The sequence below is a fragment of the Phyllobates terribilis genome, unplaced genomic scaffold (genome assembly GCF_046119375.1).
Source record: "Phyllobates terribilis strain yellow unplaced genomic scaffold, ASM4611937v1 Scaffold_4__5_contigs__length_816908805, whole genome shotgun sequence".
Lineage (NCBI taxonomy): Eukaryota > Metazoa > Chordata > Amphibia > Anura > Dendrobatidae > Phyllobates > Phyllobates terribilis.
This window is the reverse complement of record NW_027362764.1, coordinates 194467758-194489707: the sequence shown is the minus strand read 5'-3', so window position 1 is coordinate 194489707 and position 21950 is coordinate 194467758. Positions and strand designations below refer to the sequence as shown.

The window sequence follows — 21950 nt, the reverse complement described above, 5'->3', positions numbered from 1 at the left end:
ATAAAAAGTACGCTTCCCTGAAAGGAGCTAAATGTTGAAGGCAAGGGCTATCTTGGGAAATGATAGTCAGAGTAGCCAACACAAAGTTTGTTCATGGTTACACTTTTTAGAGCACCAGACAACCACTAACAGTACTTTCATAACAAAGTGGTCTAAATGCAAATTGTGGTGAACCAAAAACTGGAAACCCCAGCACACATCATAGGGCATCAGCCAAAAATAGGACCACTGAGGTGCAGGTTAATGACTGCTGCTAACCTGATATAGTTGTGCTGACTGCACAACAACTTGGAGTGCTCGGGTTGTATAGGCTGGTGCAGCAAGCAGATCCATCCAGTAGTTGGTACAGTGCAATTCCACTGTAGAAAACAAAATCCACTTGTGTGGCAGTGCTCCTCACCATCAGTGACCACTGTCACTGGTAGGTGAAATCAAAGTGGCTTCACTATGTATAAATCAAAATGACGAAACAGAGACAGATCCAGTGTAACATCCGTGCTTGCATGGTGCACCACCTCCCACCATGCAAGACCGCAATCTTACCTGTCAGTCCATGCTGCACTCTTTGCTCCAGTACCTGCTGTGTCCATGTCTCTTGTCTGATTGCTTAGGGCGTCGGCGCGGCTTTCTGCTTGTTTCTTATAGCTACTGTGTGCACAGTGCTAATGCGTCCCCAGCCTATTGCTGTGAGTTACTGGATACTTAAACCCCCTCCACCCAGTAGGAGGTGCCTGAGCAACACTTTCTCTCAGTTTGTCTTTTGCAACTGAGTTGCCAGGTCCTGTCCTGTATCTAGTCTGTTCTGCCACCCTGGGGGCTGAGTACCCAGGGCCGCTACCTGTATCTCTGTCTTCTAGTCTGTTTCCGCCACCCTGGGGGCTGAGTTCCCAAGCTCGTTCCTGTATCTTGTTCCCAGTTCAGTTCCTATCTGAACAGTGTCCTAGCCCGTTGCTTGTTTCTCTCTATGTCCTTACCTTCCCTTTTCCTGCAGTGTCTGAACCTGCACCTAACTCCAACTCGTTGTCTCTGTACTTCTGTTTGTGAGTTTTGTGTCAACTCACTACTTCATTGTAAGTACCTTGTGTGTATCTGGTTCTGCTTGTCCCCTTTCCCTGCCTCCATATCTACCTCCTGTGTTCTAACCATCTTCTTGTATTTTCCGGTCTGTTCCATGTGAACAGAGCCCTGTCCTGTCTGCCTTCACCTTCTGCTCTGTTCTGCTCTGCTTGTTCACCGCTCAACGGTTCCATTCTTTCCGCTTGTTTACTGCACCTGCGGTTTTGTTCCGCTCTGCTAGTTCACCGCTCCAGCGGTTCTGCTCTGCTCTGCTTGTTCACTGCACCTGCGGTTTTGCTCCACTCTGCTTGTTCACCGCACCTGCGGTTTTGCTCCGCTCTGCTTGTTCACCGCACCTGCGGTTTTGCTCCTCTCTGCTTGTTCACCGCACCTGCGGTTTTGCTCCTCTCTGCTTGTTCACCGCACCTGCGGTTTTGCTCCGCTCTGCTTGTTCACCCACCTGCGGTTTTGCTCCGCTCTGCTTGCTCACCGCACTTGCGGCTTTGCTCCGCTCTGCTTGCTCACCGCACCTGCGGTTTTGCTCCGCTCTGCTTGTTCACCGCACCTGCGGTTTTGCTCCGCTCTGCTTGTTCACCGCACCTGCGGTTTTGCTCAGCTCTGCTTGTTCACCCACCTGTGGTTTTGCTCCGCTCTGCTTGTTCACCGCACCTGCGGTTTTGCTCCACTCTGCTTGCTCACCGCACTTGCGGCTTTGCTCCGCTCTGCTTGCTCACCGCACCTGCGGTTTTGTTCCGCTCTGCTTGCTCACCGCACCTGTGGTTTTGCTCAGCTCTGCTTGTTCACCGCTCCTGCGGTTTTGCTCTGCTAGTCCACTGCACCTGCGGCTCTGTTCCGTATTCCAGTCTGTACTGGTTCCTATCCAGCCTGCGTTCATACCTGCCAGTATCTGCCTGTCTGCATTCTAGCCGTGCCTGTCAGCACCTGCCTGTCTGCATACCAGCCGTGCCTGCCAGTACCCACCTGCCTTCATACCAGCCGTGCCTGCTAAGTACCCACCTGCCGTCATACCAGCCATGCCTGCCAGTACCCACCTGTCTGCATACCAGCTAACCTGCCTGTTCCTGCATTCCCCGGTGTGGGTCAACAGCTGTGACCGGGGTCTGACCTGGAGTAGTACCTGGTCCCTCTGCTCGGTTCCTCCCTGGTTCACGGAGTCGACTGAGCCGCCGTGTGACCTTGGTCGGACCGGGTTGATACTTAGCTACGCCCCTCCAGGCACTCCTCGGTTCATGGTCCAGTGGGATCACTAATCACGCTCACGCCAGTCAGTCCGGGCGCGAGCGTAACATCCAGACTTTTCTTGTCTGTGTGTTTCAGCGGTTCAGAGAACTTCAAAAACGTGGACTTGGTGTTGTCCCAGATTCCTTGACGAGGGATTCAGCAGCAGGAATATTGGACGTGATAGCGACAGGTAACGGAATATTGGGATGTTGACCGTAGACCACAAAAAACTGAGATTTGGCAGAGGATTCACTGACATGGTTGTTGTATGAGAATTCAGCCCAAGGTAGGAGTTCGGCCGAGTCACTGTGGTGGGCATTGATTAAGTGCCACAAGGAGTTGGTCAGGATCTGATTGACCCACTCTACCTGGCCATTGGATTGACAATGGTAAGCCAAAGAGAAATCTAGAGTGATGTTCAGCCCTCCAGAAGCCAGAATTAAACTGGACGCCTCTATCCGAGACAATATTGAGCGGTAGACCATGGAGGCAGAAAATATGTAGAATAAACTTCTCTGTAGGCACTGGAGCAGATGAGAGACCGGACGGTGGCGTGAAATGGGCCTTGGAGAAGCGATCCACAACCATCCAGATGACGGTATACCCGGCCGATACTGGAAGATCAACGATGAAATCCTTTGCAATATGCTGCCAGGGAGCAGATGGTACGGGCAGAGGCAGTAGCCGACCGGTCGAAAGCTGTTTCGTGGTCTTGTTCTGGGCACAAAAGGGACATGCAGAGACTAAATCAGCAATATCCTCACTCAGGGTCGGCCATCAATAATGTCGGGAAATGAGGAGAGCCGCTTTCTTCTGTCCGGCATGGCCAGCCAACTTAAACGAGTGACCCCCACAGAAGAACCCGCTTCCTATCATATTCAGCAACGCAAGTCTTTCTGGAAGGGAGCTGAGACAAATCCAACAGAGCGTCCATAATAATTTTGGAGGGCTCAATAATGTGTTGACGTTCCTCCTCCTGGTCGGAAAACTGGAAAGATCTAGAGAGATCTTCCACCTTGACGTTCTTATCTGCCAGCCAAAAATGGAGAGTGAAGTTGAAGCAGGCGAAGAACGGAGATCACCTGGCTTGTCGTGGGTTAAGTCGCTGTGTGGTTTGCAGATAGGCAAGATTCTTGTGGTCAGCATAGACAACCACTGGATGCATAGCTCCTTCTAGCAAGAACTGCCACTCCTCCAGAGCCAGTTTAATTGCTAACAGTTCTCGATCGCCTATAGAGTAATTGCATTCTGGAGTAGAGAGTTGATCTTGGAAAAAAGGCGCAGGTCACCATGCGACCAGAAAAAAGACTTCTGAGGAAGAAGCATCCACTTCCAGAAAGAATTGCTTGTTATTGTCTGAACAATGCAGCACAGGAGCTGTGGAGAAGGCCTGTTTTAAGGACATAAAGGCGTTCTCTGCCTCTTGAGTCCAAATTTTAGGGTTGGCCCCCTTGCGGGTCAGGGCATAAATAGGGGCAGTTCGAAAGGAGAAATGTGGAATAATTTGGCGGTAATAGTTCGCGAATCCGAAAAACCGCTGGATTGCTTTCAGACTGTCTGGTTGGGGCCACAAGATGGCGAATACCTTCTCGGGATCCATTTTAAGTCGATCTCCGAAATGATGTACCTAAGAAATGGAAGAGAGGTCTTCTCAAAGACGCACTTTTCATATTTGTGTATAGACCGTTCTTCCTTAATCTCTGCAGGACCTGGCGAACATCCCTTTGGTATGAAGGCCGAATTGGAGAGAACACCAAGATATCATCTAAGTATACTACAATACACATGTAGAGAAGGTCCTGGAAGATGTAATTTACCAGCTTTTGAAAGACTACAAGGGCATTACAGAGTCCAAGCAGCATTAACCGATACTGAGCATGGCCATATCGGGTATGCATCCGTCTTCCATTCATCTCCCTGGCGTATTCGGATCAGGTTATATGTCCCCCAAAGGTCGAGCTTTGTGAAAACTCTGGAACCTTTAAGACGATCGAACAACTCGGAAATGAGAGGCAGAGGACATTTATTCTTGATTGTAATTTGGTTGAGACCCCTGTAATCGATACAGGATTTCAGAGAACCATCCTTTTTCTTCACAAAGAAGAAACCTGCCCCAGCCGGGAAGGAAGACCTCTGGATAAATCCCCTGGCAAGATTTTCTTCAATATACTCGGACATGGCACGAGTCTCCGCCTGCGACAGGGGATAGTTTTGACCTCGTGGATGGGAGGCTCCTGGTAGAAGATCGATAGGACAGTCATACGGCCTATGAGGTGGTAGAGTCTCAGCCTCCTTTTTATCAAAGACGTCCGTGAACATCCAGTATGCAGCAGGCAAGCCAGGTAAATTAGATGGAGAAGCTGGGGGTCGAGCAGGGCGGATAAGAACTAAACATCTCTAGTGGCACTCTTGACCCCAGTGGAGTACTTCTCCGGATCTCCAATACAAGACTGATCTTGTCCAGTTGGTGATTCTGGCACGAGACCTCCTGGCACAGATCAGAGATGGAGGAAGCCTGAGAGCCAGCGGATTCCATGGCCTGTGCAAACTGTAACAGACTTGCCGTGATCTGAGGAGAGCCTATAGGGGCATGACTAGGTGCCTCACCAAGTCTGACCTCGAATGCATGTCGACTGACGAGATGGATGGCAGCTGACTGGCAAGGGACAGGAGGCAGGAATGGCCAGGAATGGTAGACTTGGCAACTACTGTCTAGCATGGCTGGTATAGTGACTGGCACAACAGACACACAGGCAGGCAGATACTGGCGGGCACGAATGGTATGCTGGTGGACAGGTGCAGATGGGTTAGACAGGCAGGCGGGCCCGGCAGATATACAGGCAGGCTGGTGCAGACAGGCATGGCTGATATACAGTCAGGCAGGTGAGCACGACTGATACATAGGCAAGCAGGTGGGCACGAATGATATACAGGACAGGTATACTGAGATACGAGCACTGGGACTTGATAACTTATGGCGCACGGTGGCTTAATGGTTAGCACAGCAGCCTTGCAGCGCTGGGGTCCTGGGTTCATATCTCAACAAGGACAACATCTGCAAGGAGTTTGTATTTTCTCCCCATGTTACATGGGTTTCCTACAGGTTCTCCGGTTTCCTCCCACACTACAACGACATTCTGATAGGGAATTTAGATTGTGAACCCCAAAGGGGACAGCGATGATAATGTCTGTAAAGCGCTGCGCAATATGTTGGCGCTATATAAAAATAAAGATTATTATTATTTGAACTAACTAGCATGTTAGAAACAGGCTTACAACGTTGCACAAGCACCTCCATGCAGGTGGAGGTGCCTTAAATAGTAAGTGTCTCCCAGCCATTGGCTGAGGACAGTTTAGTACAGGTGCGCGTGCAGCCCCTTTAAGAAGAAGGGAGCGTGCTTGCTTCCTAAGCACAGTACTAGGGGATCTGCGCACCATGCGGGTACCCCGCTCAGCAGTAGAGCAGGAAGGAGAAGCAGGGGGCCACAGCGGCGAGTTAGTCGGTGTCCCTGCTGGGGGAGAGGGGCAGCGTGCAGGGATGCCGGCACTACAAATTTCAAGGAAAACAGATGATAGCCAAATGTAACCAACAGTTTATTTCGCAGCTCACTGGAGTATCAGACTTTTTAAGCTACCTAAATTGTATAAATGATCTAAAGATTATCCTTTTTGAGATGACAGATGCATGTATTGTTGCTTTATAGACAGGCGGTGAACACAAAATAAGTTGTGGCATTTTCACACAGACGGGTGCACCATTTATGCCTGTTTGAGGGATTTAAAGAGCTTTGCTCTTTGCTAATGAAGAAGTGATATTATTTTTTTATAAGCCGTTCTAAAATTATCCTTTTAATAGGGAGACAAAACATGTGTACTGAACTGTTTTGAATGTTAAGAAGTAATGGCCTCTCAACCAGAAATGTAAAAAAAAATCCCTTTTTTGTGGTCTGCAACTGGTTTGCTAATCACAAAATAATTAGGCAATTGCAAAGGCCTTTTATCAAGCCATACAAAAATTTTGAACGCAAAGAAGGTCTAGCTTGTTGTCATCAAGCCTTTTCAAAATGTAGCGCTATTTTCTGAGCTGTTTCTCGAGGGTTCAAAACCATGAGAGTATGTTTCCCAGCATCACTATTACAGTCAAACATTATAAAACACATTGGGCAGCCAGGAGGAGTGTGGCTGGGGCAGGAGCAGAACAATAGAGATGAGATGGGGCAGGCAAGGAGATGCTTGGAAGTTTATTAGACAAAGCAATGGAAGCCCCGGCAGCAGCTGTATCGTCAATCACTATGAAACACAGTGGGCAGCCAGGAGTTGTGTGGCTGGCATGCTCAGGGTATCTGCCTGAGAAAGAACACAGTCTAGGTATTACTGAACCTGACTGTTCCGATGGTGCATCTTAGATTCCTGAAGTGTGCTAGGTTGTTTCGCAATGGCAGAAAAAGATCTGGTCCATCACGTCAAATATACTGTAGGTGTTGCTACTGCTGCCTCAACTACTTTTTGGAGCCCTAACACTGGCACAGGCAGGGGAACATTGTGTTGGCATGGATTGCAGAGGGATATGCCGGTCTGTTGTGGGGGCTGCAGGCTTTTGCTCGGCTAAACTTTCACAGAGCAGGTAACAGAGCTTATCCTGGTGCTAAGCCAATTTTGCCTTTGTTTTGCCATGCCAACTAGCATGAGTGAGGGCCCCATTGTTTCATTATCTTAACCCCACTGCGATGTTTGGTTGTCATGGCCAGCTTCGTAATTATCGTCATTTTCACTCTGACTGTCTGCCTCATCGCCTGCCGGTGTCAAATCTATGTCCTCCTCCACTTCCAACTTCTATTCCTCCTCTTCGTCCTCCAAATCCTGCAGCATGTGACATGAACCTTCAGGGTCCCCAGCAAACACAGGGCGACGCTGATCAGGAGCAAACTGGTGTTATTCCTCCATCCCCTCTTGCATGCTGGTGAGTGTAAATACTAAGATAATTATTAGCAAGATTATATCGCTAATTCCATGTTTTCCTCTTCAGAGGTCTTCAGTAAGCAACATACATCCCACATTACCTGACGATATCCGATCTCAAAGTAACCCTTGCTCCAGTTTGACTGCTGCAAGATGTCATCTGTCACCGCTTTACACTGTTCTTAGAAATGCTGCAACAAATACAGCTTCATATTCCAGTGGATTGCGGCATTGCAAATCAGATTGTGGTATGAAAGTCCTTTTTATTTGCAAAGCCAGAAAGGCATGCTTTGCCACATAAGGACAGTTGAAATGGGCTGACATTTTTCTGGCCATCGCCACCACCTTTCTCAAGCATTTATATTTGCTCAACAAATTTTGAACTGTTAAATTCAGGATGTGGGCGATGCATGGAGTGTGGGTTATTTTGCTTGTTGGTGATGAGGTCATGTAAGTTAAGCAGGATCCTGAGGAGGTGTAGGAGGAGACAGGTAACCGCTGCCTAATAGTGGAAACAGACGTAGCTTCGGTCACGGAGACATCATCACCTGTCCCAGATGCGGTGGTGCATTGCGGACACTGAAAACATTCAATGAAAACTCATTGATTGTCCCTGGCCATAGTTGTTAGAAGAGGTATCTATAGTGCAGTTCACTTTGAAGCTCAAAGACAAGTCCAGAGAGCGGCCTACGTTCTCCTGCACGTAAAAACAGGGAGCAGACTCCCCTTTCTGTGAGATATAATGGTGGCTTGGTAACTTTCAGCAAGGCTGAGTGCATGCCATCATTACTCAAAAGCCACCAGAATTCCCAAGCTGGTAACGTAGCGAATTCAAGTATAGTTGACAAACCAGCGAATGATTGGAAGCGTCCAGTTGTTTCCTTGCCACACAGTTGGCCATGGATATTTGTTGTTTCAATGGGGGAGGAGGAGTTGTAATTGGAGTATCATTCTCAGTACTGGAGTATGACGATGATGGAGGTGAAGATGACATCAAACAGCTGCTGCTAAGGGGGCGGCTTGGCTGACAGAAAGACGAGCGTAGCAAGAAGTAGGACAACTTGAGGCTTGCTCTGATTGCTGGCTGGCAGAGTTCTGTGAACTCAAGTCCTCATGACGCGCCCCCTGGGCCGTGGGGTACTCGGTAGCCGGGCTGGTCGATGCTGGGGGATGTCACTGTGGCAGTGACCCGGTCCGTGACCCAGGGCGGTCAATTAAAGGGGATTATAGTTTTTATAGTTTAATGTTCGTGACGCCACCTGTGGTATGCAGCTATATGGAGCCGCTGCTGCGGTACAGATCCTCTGGAGCTGATGGTGACGCAGCAGAGTTGGGACAGCTCTCCACAGGCAGAGCTTAGCTCCAGGGCAGGAAATGGTGATGTTATAGATGTTGCTGTGCAGTGTAATGCAGGGGATGGTGCAGATAATAACCAGCCCACAACTTAATGGCGGTTTCCTCTTATCTTTACTTGCGGTGGTTAGGCTGACCAGGGCACGGGTACTAGCTTGTAGTAGAGGACCGGGCGGCCTGGAAGCAAGTTGGGAATCCACCTCGCCAGGTGAAGTTGGAGGCCTTCTCTTTGCGCTAATCTCTTTGGCCCTGCTGCTTATAGCTGTGCTGTGGCCCTCGTCCCTGAGTAAAACGTCTTTGTGCTCACCCGTACGGCAGGCAGCTCGGGCCTTCCTGGATTGTCACTCCCACGTGGCGGTGCTGGGCCCCATGTGCTGCTGAGCCTCCGGGCGTCTGATGGGGCCAGGAGACCTGCAGTCTTCTGCCCTCTGGTTTCTGCTGCTGGGCCTTCAGTGCCCCACAACCTCGGACTCCGGTGTCCGGTTCTTCTACTCTCCTCTCCGGGGTGAGCTGCCGTGCAGCTCCACTCCCCAGGTGTTTTCTCTTCGCTGTCCTGTCTTCAACTCCACTAACTAACTCTAACTAATCCCGCCTCCAGATCCCAGTTTCTAAGGGGAGGAGCTCCCCTTGCTGGTCTGAAGCCTGGAAAGTGTTGCATGCTAGTATACTTGACTAGGGGACCCCTGCTTGCTTCCAGGCATGGCATCACCTCTTGTGAGAGAGGCAATGCCACTGTGGCAACTGGACCCATGGGGTGCCACATTCCCCCCTAGTTAAATTCAGTACTCCCGGACTGAGGATACCTATTTTTGAATTAACAATCAACAACAATAACAATTCACATTACAATTAGTTTACAAAGTCAAAAATTACAAACAACCCAACCAAAAATTTATAGCAGTCACTGCGGCGCTTAGTCTTTACGCCACAATCCGGGGATTGTCTTTTTCCGGATAATTGAAATTTGGCTGGTGGGAACCGCATCAACCCACTTTGTGAATCGTCCCTGTGCGTGGCTTCAGGGCACTCTGTCGTTGGGCCCGGTCTTCGGCCACGCCTGCGGTTTATTTTCAAGGCCACTTATTAACTATTTTCAATATTGTCCCGACCACACCTAGTCCTGTGGTCCGATTGTCCATAAATTTAACAACAATATATATCCAAGATTATTTAACGGTTACAACTATATATAACATACACTTTAGTTCCTCCAGTGGGCAGGGAGCTGACCTTTAGTTCTTCGGGTCGATCTACGTAGTACATTTGTTGTCACTGACCTACCCTGGTCCCTAATGTCTACCCCTGGTGTGGTGGGTTCTGTGGGTAATCTCCTACGAATTCTTTGGCTCACCCTGGGTATGACAGGTTCACTGCTAGCAGAGGATAGATTCTCCTGATCTGCTGCTGATGAGGCATCTGGGGCCGATTGGTCTCTCTGCTGTTCTGGAGCCTCTGCAGCTTCCGGTGAGGCCGTTTTGAGAAAGGTCAGGACCGGTACCACAATTGCTCTGTTCACCTGCGTCCAAGACCAGGGAAATGCTCCAAGGACTGTCTTGGTCTTCTTCCCTGTGTTTCAACTGTTCAGGGCATATATCAAGGTGGTCTCTTGAGACTGCCGCTGAAGTTTCCTCTCCATCTTTACTGATGAGGCACACTTTGGTGTTATCGTAATTCGAGGGTAGGACGGTGTATGGCTCAACCTCGCACTGGTCATCTAATTTATGGACTCGTCTCTTCCTCTTGAGTACCTGTTCTCAAGGTGATAAGGGAACTGCAGGTGCGTGCTGATTGTAAGTTTTCTCCTGCTTCTCTCTCGCCTGGGAAAAAGTTCTCTCCACACTTTCTTGCACCTTGCGGTATTGTTGCTGCCGCTCTGTATCCCAATCTGCATCTGGTGATGCCGTCTCTGGTGTTAAGACTCCCATGTCTAAGTCAATGGGTAACTTGCCAGGTCTTGCTCTCATCAGGTAAGCGCGTGTACAGTGGGTGGAGTTGACCGGGATGTGGTTATATAGGTCCACCAAATCTGGTAACTTCTCTGGCCACAGGCTACGTTCTTCAAGGGGAAACGTCTTCAACAGGTCTATTACCACCTGTTTCATTTTCTCGCACAACCCGTTGGTCTGGGGATGATACGACATCGTCCTTATTTTCTTGCAGCCGTACAAGTTACAGAATTCTTGAAACCCTTCTGCTTCAAAGGCTTGACCTTGGTCGGTGAGCACTCGTTCAGGGTAACCGTGCGGGCGACAAAAGTGTTGTTGAAACTCTTTGGCTGCCGTCTGAGCCATCTGATCTTTCACTGGCACTACTACTAAGAACCTGGAATAGTGGTCTACTATGGTGAGAGCGTAGACATAGCCTGACCGGCTTGGGGCTAGCTTCACGTGGTCCAATGCTACCAGTTTAAGTGGTGGTTGGGTGATTATGGGCTGCAGGGGAGCCCTCTGGCTGTCACGGTCTTTCCGTCTCAGGTTGCATGGACCACATTCTAGACACCATCTCTCGATTTGCTTTCCTCATGCCAACCCAGTAGAATCGCTCACGTAGCAGGACTTCCAACTTCTTCCACCCGAAGTGTCCTGCTCCATCGTGGTATGCTTCTAACACCATTGGCTCATCCCACCTCAGGACTACCACCTGCCAGACCAGTTCGTGTGTCCGGGAGTTGATACTTCTTCGACACAGCTTTCCCTCATAGATGAACAGTTTGCCCTTCTCCTTCCACAACTGTTGGACCTCCTGTGGAGCATCTGGATCAGGGTGCAAGTCAGCTTGTGTCAGCAACTCCTTTATCAGGCGGTCAGCCGGGTCACTATCCTGCGTCTCTGCCCATCCACGGTGGGGTAATGAGTTAAGCGTGGCCTCTCTGTTGGCGGAGCGCTTGTCCCTCACACAGTGGGAGCACTGGGTCACCCCGTGGCGATGGAAAGCGGGTAGCTCTATCTCCTCCAGATTTTCCGGGTCTTCTCCCCCATCTGGCAAGTTGGGCATCCTGGACAGCACATCAGCATTGGTGTTCTTATGTCCCGCCCGATACTTGATGGTAAACTCGTAGTTAGACAGTCGGGCCATCCATCGTTGCTCTAGTGCACCAAGCTTCGCAGTCTCCAGGTGCATCAGCGGGTTGTTGTCTGTGAAGACTGTAAATCTGGAGGAGGTGAGGTAGTGTTTGAAGCTCTCCGTTACAGCCCAGACTATGGCTAAAAACTCAAACTTAAAGGAACTATAGTTGTCTGGGTTCCTTTCTGTAGGACAGAGCTTCCTGCTGGCGTAGGCAATCACTCTCTTTCTACCCTGCTGTACCTGGGACAGCACCGCTCCCAATCCCACGTTGCTGGCATCCGTATGGAGTATAAAGGGTTGGCCATAGTCGGGGTAGGCCAGGACTTCGTCTCCAGTACGAGCCATTTTCAGTCAAGTGAAAGATTCGTCTTCTGGTTTACCCCATTTGAACGGAGGTTTCGGGTTCTTGGCCTTCTTGGACTGGCCCACTAAGAGGTCCTGCATGGGTGCCGCTATCTTGGTGAAACTCTTGATGAATCTCCTGTAGTAGCCTACCAGCACGAGGAACTGCCGCTCTTCCTTGATAGTGGAGGGTCTTGGCCAGTCCTTGATCACAGTGAGTTTTTCAGGGTCTGGTGCTACACCTTCAGCGCTTACCACATGACCTAGGTACTGCACCTTGGGCTTCAACAGGTGGCACTTGGACGGCTTTACTTTCAGGCCATAACCAGATAGGGCTTCAAACACCTCGGCCAGGTGCTCCAGGTGGTCTTCATATGTGTTTGAGTAGACTATTACGTCGTCTAGATACAGCAGAACGGTTTTGAAGTGTTTGTGTCCCAGGCTACACTCCATTAACCGCTGGAAAGTTCCTGGGGCGTTGCAGAGCCCGAATGGCATGCAGTTGAACTCGCTGAGGCCCATTGGTATTGTAAACGCGGTCTTCTCTCTGTCCGCCTCCTCCACAGGAACCTGCCAGTACCCACTGGTGAGATCCAAAGTGGAGAAATAGTTAGCTGATCTCAATGCTGCTAATGATTCCTCAATTCTGGGTAATGGGTAGGCGTCCTTATGTGTAATGTGGCTAATCTGCCTGTAATCAACATACATCCTCATTGTTCCATCTTTCTTTCTGACGAGAACTATTGGAGCTGCCCAGGGGCTACAACTATCTCTGATCACCCCAGCCTCCTTCATCTCCAGTAACATTCCTTTGGCACATTGATAGTGAGCTGGGGGTACAGGCCAGTACCTCTCTTTAATAGGCAGATGATCTCCCGTGGGGATATGATGTTGGACCCCTTTTACCTGCCCAAAATCTAGTGGGTGTTTGCTGAAGACTCGCTCATATTCTTGGACCACCCGGTATACTCCATGCTTTTGGTGCAAAGGGGTGGAGTCAGTGCCCACTTGTAGCTTCTGACACCAATCCTTCATCTGCCCCTTGGAGCCATTATCCTCTGCCTGTTTGGACAGAGGCAACGGTTCCACTGTCTTTATTGCATTGTTACTGACAGTGAATAGCTTAGCAAGGGTAGCATACTTGGGTAAATGGACCTCTTTCTCCCCACAATTCAGGATGCGTATCGGTACTCTCCCCTTGCGGACATCGACTACCCCCTGGCTGTCAAGATGGTGGGCCTACTATCAGAGTACACGGGTTCTACCAGGACCTGATAATCTAGACCCCTGAGACCGATTGCTGCCCGACACCATATTAACATTTCACTCCTAGGGAGCATTGCAATGGGGAATGGATCACTCATTCTGCACTGCCAATTTCTCCTCCAGACAGCTCTACCTGTTGTCTTTTCATCAGGGCTCTGATTTCCTTCTACAGGACTCGCTGCTGACTGCAACTGGAAGTCTCTGCGACCTGTTGCAACAAAATAATAATTTCCCTAAGACAATTCTCTATCATATTGGTGCCTATAGTTATCATAGGATGACTTTCTCGGCGATCAATATCAACAATAATCATTCCTTGTGATGGCAATTCTACTCTGCCAACTTTTATGGTCACCTCTTTATACCCCACCTGAGGCAAGGGCTGACCATTGCTGGCATAGATACTAAGATGTTCATCTGGACGGCGGGTAATGTCTGAATCAGTCCAGTATTGTTTATAAAGGATATACGGCATCGTTGTCACCTGGGACCCAGTGTCCAGCAGTGCGTTCATTGGGATGCCATCAAGAACGACTGGTTGGACCGGTCGTCCTCCCACGTACTTGTCTCGCCAGCGTTGTGGGCCTGGTCGTCTTACTCCTGGGGGTTGGCCCTCTGCCCCAGGGGTTGCTCGTTTAAATTACAGAATCTTGCGTAGTGCCCCGCCTTTTGGCAGCTGTGGCAGATGGGTTGTCCATCCTGGTCTTAGCGATCGCTGTTCCTCCCTCTGGTCAGTGGAATTCTTTTCTGTTGTCGACACGGGACGTCATCTAGACTAGAAGCCAGCTGGATCCTTTCCTTTGGAGACTCTTGCATGGCCTGCACGGTTTTATTAACGCAGCCACACTTTTGGTCAGCTCCTGGACCTGAAGGCGTAGGTCCACAGACGGATCATTATCTAGGGTCTGCGCATCAGCCTCCACAGGTGCTGGGGAAAAGGACGCCGCCTCTTGGTGGTATGTGATAGCTGGGCGCCGGAGGGATGCAGTGCTACCCGGGGTTGGTTCTCGAAGCACCCGGATGGCTCGGTCTTTAAATTGCGCAAAGTCCAGATCAGGGTTTTGCAGAGCCATAATGTGCAGCTGTGTCCGGTGAGCGTTAGACAGGAGCCCCTCAATAAACTGCTCAGTTAGCAATCTGTCCTCGTCTCGCACAATGTCGGGGTCTACCTGTTTAATGGCCTGCAGCGCCTCCTGCAGGTTTAGAGCATAGTCCCTTACACTGTCCTGCACCCTTTGTTTGCACCCGTAGAACTTCATTTTAATCTCGGCTGCGGTGCGGGTGTCAAAGGTATCTTTCAACCGGGCCTGTATTTCCTTAACAGTGCCTTTTTCCCTGCCCGGCCAGGACTTCACCTCTCTCTTGGCTGCACCGATTAGCTGGCCTATGAGGATGCTGACTTTTTGCTCCTCAGACAGGGGGTACACTTTAAACAAATTGCGCAGCCTCTCCTCAAAGTCGGTCAGGGTGTGTGACTCCCCTGAGTACTGGGGCAACCATGCCGCCCCTGGTATATACGGCATTGATAATGGTATTACAGTGGCCGCGGCCGCGCCCGCACCTGAATTCTCTCCCAGGTTGGGCATCTTCCACCCCCCTAGTGAACCTCAGCCAGGTCCTGGGTTTCTGCTGACGTACCAGTATGCTGCTCTACAGGCGAGAGGGATCGCTTACCCGGCGGTTCCGGATCAGGGCCTCTTGCTTCCCCTCGGCGGACGGCAAATGATGTGATCACACCGTTCAGTAAAGTCTATGGCACATAAGACCCGGTTATACCGGGCTTCGTGAATCCTGTTCGTGACACCAAGTTGACGCGCTCTCTGGGTCGTGGGGTACTCGGTAGCCGGGCTGGTCAGTGCTGGGGAATGTCACAATGGTGGTGCCCCGGTCCGTGACCCAGGGCGGTCAATAAAAAGGGGATTATAGTTTTTATAGTTTAATGTTCGTGATGCCACCTGTGGTATGCAGCTATATGGAGCCGCCGCTGCGGTACAGATCCTCTGGAGCTGATGGTGACGCAGCAGAGTTGGGACAGCTATCCACAGGCAGAGCTTAGCTCCGGGGTAGGAAATGGTGATGCTATAGATGTTGCTGTGCAGTGTAATGCAGGGGATGGCGTAGATAATAACCAGTCCACAACTTAATGGCGGTTTCCTCTTATCTTTACTTGCGGTGGTTAGGCAGACCGGGGCACGGGTACTAGCTTGTAGTAGAGTTCCGGGTGGCCTGGAAGCAAGTTGGGAATCCACCTCGCCAGGTGAAGTTGGAGGCCTTCTCTTTGCGCTAATCTCTTTGGCCCTGCTGCTTATAGCTGTGCTGTTGCCCTCGTCCCTGAGTAAACCATCTTTGTGCTCACCCGTATGGCAGGCAGCTCGGGCCTTCCTGGAGTGTCGCTCCCACGTGGCGGTGCTGAACCCTATGTTCTGCTGAGCCTCCGGGTGTCTGATGGGGCCAGGAGACCTGCAGTCTTCTGCCCTCCGGTTTCTGCTGCTGGGCCTTCAGTGCCCCACAACCTCTGACTCCGATGTCCGGTTCTTCTACGCTCCTCTCTGGGGTGAGCTGACATGCAGCTCCACTCCCCAGGTCTTTCCTCTTCGCTGTCCTGACTTCAACTCCACTCACTAACTCTAACTAATCCCGCCTCCAGATCCCAGTTGCTAACGGGAGGAGCTCCCCTTGCTGGTCTGGAGCCAGGAAAGTGTTGCATGCTAGTATACCTGACTAGGGGACCCCTGCTTGCTACCAGGCATGGCATCACCTCTTGTGAGAGAGGCAATGCCACTGTGGCAACCGGACCCCTGGGGTGCCACACTCACACTGCCATAGACATGTTACGCCTCATGTTACATTTTATTTCACGTTTATCTTTATTGCAGTAGCAGTAAAATACTGTATATCAAGCAATACAAACACTACTTACTGTGTACCATTATTTTTACTTTTGAGGCCATGCACAAAGTAATTGAAATCAAGTAATGATGAATATTTTTGTTTAATCTGCAGGCTTTCAGCAGAGCTCCTACGTCTTCTATGTTCAGAGTCTGACGTAAAGGAACAAGTGAAGATTTACGATGGTGTTCCCACTCTGCTTAGTTTGCTTCACTCTGACCACCTAAAGCTGCTATGGAGCGTTGTCTGGATTTTGGTTCAGATCTGTGAAGATCCAGAAATCAGTGTGGAAATTCGGACATGGGGAGGAATCAAACAGCTGCTTCATATTTTAAAAGGGTATAGCTATTCATTTCTGAAATGGCAAATTGCTAAAAAGTGTAGATATTCATGTTTAGGGAATGGACATATCCTCTTTAAACTGTAACTTCACTTTCACAAAACTTTGACTAAGGCCTCATCCAGACGTTCATGTTGCACGGCTAGAATACATACTGTTATGAACTGACCTGGGTTGGAGTAGTGGTATTGCAACCACTAGGGACAGCACCTGCAGGTAGCGTAATCAGGAATGGCCGGAGGTCGGTACACGGGAGCAGCAGTATAGTCTTGGATGAAGCAGCAGGTGAAAGGAGAGCTTGACTAAAGGCTGGGAGCTGAATAATCTCGCAAGGAAGAAAGTGCAATGTCAGGTTTAAATAGGGTGTTCAATCAGGAGATTTACAAGGTGGAGCCAATCAGGAACTACACAGGTACTGGGTTAGGCCACGGCCCCACTATCAGTATTTGGTCAGTATTCGGTCAGCATTTTTTCTCAGGAGTGGGAGCCAAAACCAAGAGTGGTGATAAATGCAGAATTAGTGCACTTGTTTCTATTATACCTTTTCTCTGATTGTCCACCGGTGAGTTTATGTGGCGTCAAATAGAAGCACAGTAGGCATGGGATTTATATAAATCACATCCACTGTGCTTCTACTGTACAACACATCGTTTTGTCCAAAAGCTGCGTTTGAGGATTGTGGGCACATACCCATGAAGTCTATGAGGCTAATCACATGTTTGTGTTTTTTGCTGGACTGTCTGTCCATGCAAAACTCATGGAGACATGTCCATTTTTACCCTGTATCATGGATTAAGGCCACGTTCACACGATCAGTATTTGGTCAGCATTTCACATCGGTATTTGTGAGCCAAAACCAGGAGTGGGTGAAAAATACAGAAGTGGTGACATGTTTATTTTATACTTTTCCTTTGATTTTTCCACTCCTGGTTTAGGCTTACAAATACTGATGTAAAATACTGACCAAATATTGATCGTGTGAACGTGGCCTAACAGTGCCAGTACAAGCCTGTGTTCCCTGAAAAACACGTACAGCACCCGGGTGGCATCAGAGTACTGTCCATGTGCTTTCGAAAGAATAGGAGAAGCTTTGTAATTTATTTATCTCTGCCAGAAAAACACTGATGACACACTGACCACACTGATGACAATGGTACGATTTTTTTTACATATGTGTTTAAACACGGACATGTGACTGAAGACTAAGGGGCAGAAGCACTCAGCCAAGCACTGCTGTCGTCTGAGACTGGGAATAGCTCATAGATTGCTCATCTACTGTTTTGGAGGACCACGGCCGTGCTCAGCTTTGGATTAGTGACCGCTGGGGGTCTCCGCACACAGAATGCTGCTGATTAAATCTTTTGAAATGTTTCTATGAAATGACAAGATTTTTGAGAAAGTGTAGTTAGGCTATGTTCATGTGTCCTGTAATGATCCATTAGAATGGATCCAGCAGAAATCTGTTGTGCTGACAACTTTTTAATCTGTTTTTCAAAAACGGATCTCTGTTGGATCAGTTTTTTTAACATTGAAGTCTATGGACAATGGATCCGTTAATTAGCTATCCGTTGTTCTCCCCTTTCTAACTGATCCATTATTTGTTTACTGGATCTGTTAGAAATGGTAGAAAACGGGTGGCTATTTATGAACATAAATAGCTGAATATAAAATCAAAATATCGTATATACTCGAGTGTAAGCCTACCCGAATATAAGCCAAGCCACCTAATTTTACCACAAAAAGTGTGAAAACTTATTGACTCTAGTATAAGCCAAGTGGAGAACATGCAGCAGCAACTGTTAATTTTCCCCAATCCTGGTTTGCATGGCCCCCTCATCCCCAATCTTGGTATGCTTGGCCCCCTCATCCCAAATCCTGGTATGCATGGCCCCATCATCCCCAATCCTGGTATGCATGGCCCCATCATCCCCAATCTTGGTATGCATGGCCCCATCCCCAATCCTGGTATGCATGGTCCCATCATCCCCAATCCTGGTATGCATGGCCCCATCATCCCCAATCCTGGTATGCATGGCCCCATCATCCCCAATCCTGGTATGCATGGCTCCCTCATCCCCAATCATGGTATGCATGGCCCCCTCATCCCCAGTCCAGGTATGCATGGTTCCATCATCCCAATCCTGGTATGCTTGGCCCCATCATCCCCAATCCTGGTATGCATGGCCCCATCACCCCCAATAATGGTATGCATGGCCTCCTCATCCCCAATCCAGGTATGTATGGTTCATTCATCCCAAACCTGGTATGCATGGCCCCATCATCCCCAATCCTGTTATGTATGGCCCCATCATCCCCAATCCTGGTATGCATGGCCCCATCATCCCCAGTCCTGGTATGCATGGCCCCCCTATCCTGGTATACATGGCCCCCCATTCACTGCACACATGAAAAAAAATAAACACTTCTACTCACCTTCCTTCCCTCTGCTTCAGTGCTGCGTCCTGTTCTGCCAGCAGCAGCTGATCTCAGCATCTGAGCAGCGCATGACGCCACTGCCATTTGCCCTCAGATACCGAGGTGAGCTGCAGGGATATTCACTCCTCTCCTCGCCGGGACTCTGGGCGTGGAGAAGAGTGAATAGTCATTTTCTTTAATAGCTCACACAGTCAGCAGCGGTGCAGCTCCTGCTGCGGCTCAGCAATCCTCTGTGCGGGCACAGAGGATCGCTGATCAGCAGCAGGAGCTGCGCCACTGCTGACTGTGTGCACCACTAAAGAAAATGAATATGCACTCTTCTCCACTCCCATGGGTATGGAAAATAGTGAATATTCATATTCTTTAGCAGCGGGCACACGAAACCCCCCCACAGCCGGTATATACTGCACTGCTAAAAAAAATAAAGGGAACACTCAAATAACACATCCTAGATCTGAATGAATGAAATATTCTCATTGAATACTTTGTTCTGTACAAAGTTGAATGTGCTGACAACAAAATCACACAAAAATCATCAATGGAAATCAAATTTATTAACCAATGGAGGCCTGGACTTGGAGTCACCCCCAAAATTAAAGTGGAAAAACACACTACAGGCTGATCCAACTTTGATGTAATGTCCTTAAAACAAGTCAAAATGAGGCTCAGTATTGTGTGTGGCCTCCACGTGCCTGTATGACCTCCCTACAATACCTGGGCATGCTCCTGATGAGGTTGCGGATGGTCTCCTGTAGGATCTCCTCCCAGACCTGGACTAAAGCATCCGCCAACTCCTGGACAGTAGTGCAACGTGACGTTGGTGGATGGAGCGAGACATGATGTCCCAGATGTGCTCAATCGGATTCAGGTCTAGGGAACGGGCGGGCCAGTCCATAGCTTTAATGCCTTCATCTTGCAGGAACTGCTGACACACTCCAGCCACATGAGGTCTGGCATTGTCCTGCATTAGGAGGAATTACGGGCCAACCGCACCAGCATATGGTCTCACAAGGGGTCTGAGGAAATCATTTCGGTACCTAATGGCAGTCAGGCTACCTCTGGCGAGCACATGGAGGGCTGTGCGGCCCTCCAAAGAAATGTCACCCTACACCATTACTGACCCACTGCCAAACCGGTCATGCTGAAGGATGTTGCAGGCAGCAGATCGCTCTCCACGGCGTCTCCAGACTCTGTCACGTCTGTCACATGTGCTCAGTGTGAACCTTCTTTCATCTGTGAAGAGCACAGGGCGCCAGTGGCGACTTTGCCAATCCTGGTGTTCTGTGGCAAATGGCAAGCGTCCTGCACGGTGTTGGACTGTGAGCACAATCCCCATCTGTGGACGTCGGGCCCTCATACCACCCTCATGGAGTTGGTTTCTAACCGTTTGTGCAGACACATGCACATTTGTGGCCTGCTGGAGGTCATTTTGCAGGGCTCTGGCAGTGCTCCTCCTGTTCCTCCTTGCACAAAGGCGGAGGTAGCGGTTCTGCTGCTGGGTTGTTGCCCTCCTACAGCCCCCTCCACGTCTCCTGGTGTACTGGCCTGTCTCCTGGTAGCGCCTCCAGCCTCTGGACACTACGCTGACAGAAACAGCATACCTTCTTGCCACAGCTCGCATTGATGTGCATCCTGAATGAGCTGCACTACCTGAGCAATTTCTATGGGTTGTAGAGTCTGTCTCATGCTACCACGAGTGTGAAAGCGTAACCAACATTCAAAAGTGACCAAAACATCAGCCACAAAGCATTGGTACTGAGATGTGGTCTATGGTCCCCACCTGCAGAAACACTCATTTATTGAGTGTGTCTTGATAATTGCCAATAATTTCCATCTATTGTCTATTCCATTTGCACAACAGCATGTGAAATTGATTGTCAATCAGTGTTGCTTCCTAAGTGGACAGTTTGATTTCACAGAAGTTTGATGTACTTGGAGTTATATACTGTTGTTTAAGTGTTCCCTTTATTTTTTTGAGCAGTATATATATATATATAAGTACTGTAATGCAGCAGCTTGCTAGCATTACTGTAAATGGTCCAGGATGTGTTTTACCTGACCATGTACCTTCCCCTTTAACTGACTGGTCACATGACTGTGACATCACACAGGTCCTGTATGCACAGTAAAGGTCTGTACACATGACTGGGACAGCACACAGGACCTATACACACAGCTGACTGATCACATGACTGTGACATCAGCAAGGTCCTGTCAGTATGGGTGTATGTGTGCACAGGATATATAAACCCCGGTAATTGGAGACAGGTGTGTTCGGTGTGAGAGACATGAGGCCTGTTCCCCATGTGTGTGGGACACCGTTCTGCCTAGTGAGGCTGAGTGAAGCCTGGCAGCCTGAAAGGCTGAGACTGGATCCTGTGAGTGGATGCTAGTGGCCTTGGAAGGCAGAGGCTTGGTGAAGAGTCCGGAAAGGTGCAGACTGGATGTGTGTGAGTGAAACATTCCAGTAGCCTTAGACGGGACGACGGCTAGAGACCCCTACCTGGGAAGCCACAAAGCCACAGTGGTGGCGGATTAAAGGGACTGCAGCAACTAAACCCGGCAAAGGTAATACACTTTGTTACATGGACTGTGTTATGGACATTGCTATAGTATTACCTTGCTGAAGGCTGTGTCCTGGGCCAATTGGGCCTGTCTGCTATTTGAGAGACTCCCGGATGTTAAGTGTGTAAACATGCCGGTGACAAACTAAGATGGACATTATGTGTGTGAACAGCGGTTTATGATAACATAATAAACTGCTGTATTGAGAAAATACCGGAAGGACATTGCACGTGTGCTTAATTTACCCGGTGCAGCGAGTATCCCCCAGTATGATGACTAGCGCTGCCTTACAGTACATATAAGTATATACCTGAGTATAAGCCGAGGGGGGCTTTTTCAGCATAAAAAATGTGCTGAAAAAGTCAGCTTGTACGTGAGTATATACGGTACTCTGTTTTGTAAATTTAAAATTAGTATACTGTGACCCCTGAGTATA

General features: G+C 49.3%; 1 protein-coding gene across 5 annotated transcripts in view; it reads left to right on the top strand.

Annotated features, from left to right (window-relative positions):
- Positions 1-21950, top strand: part of NEK10 (NIMA related kinase 10) — a 554523-nt gene that overhangs the window by 129212 nt on the left and 403361 nt on the right. For all 5 annotated transcript variants that reach the window (XM_073678014.1, XM_073678012.1, XM_073678015.1 and 2 more), the window contains exon 12: positions 16288-16512. In XM_073678014.1, coding sequence (XP_073534115.1) covers positions 16288-16512 — 225 coding nt within the window. The remainder of the gene's footprint in view (positions 1-16287; positions 16513-21950) is intronic.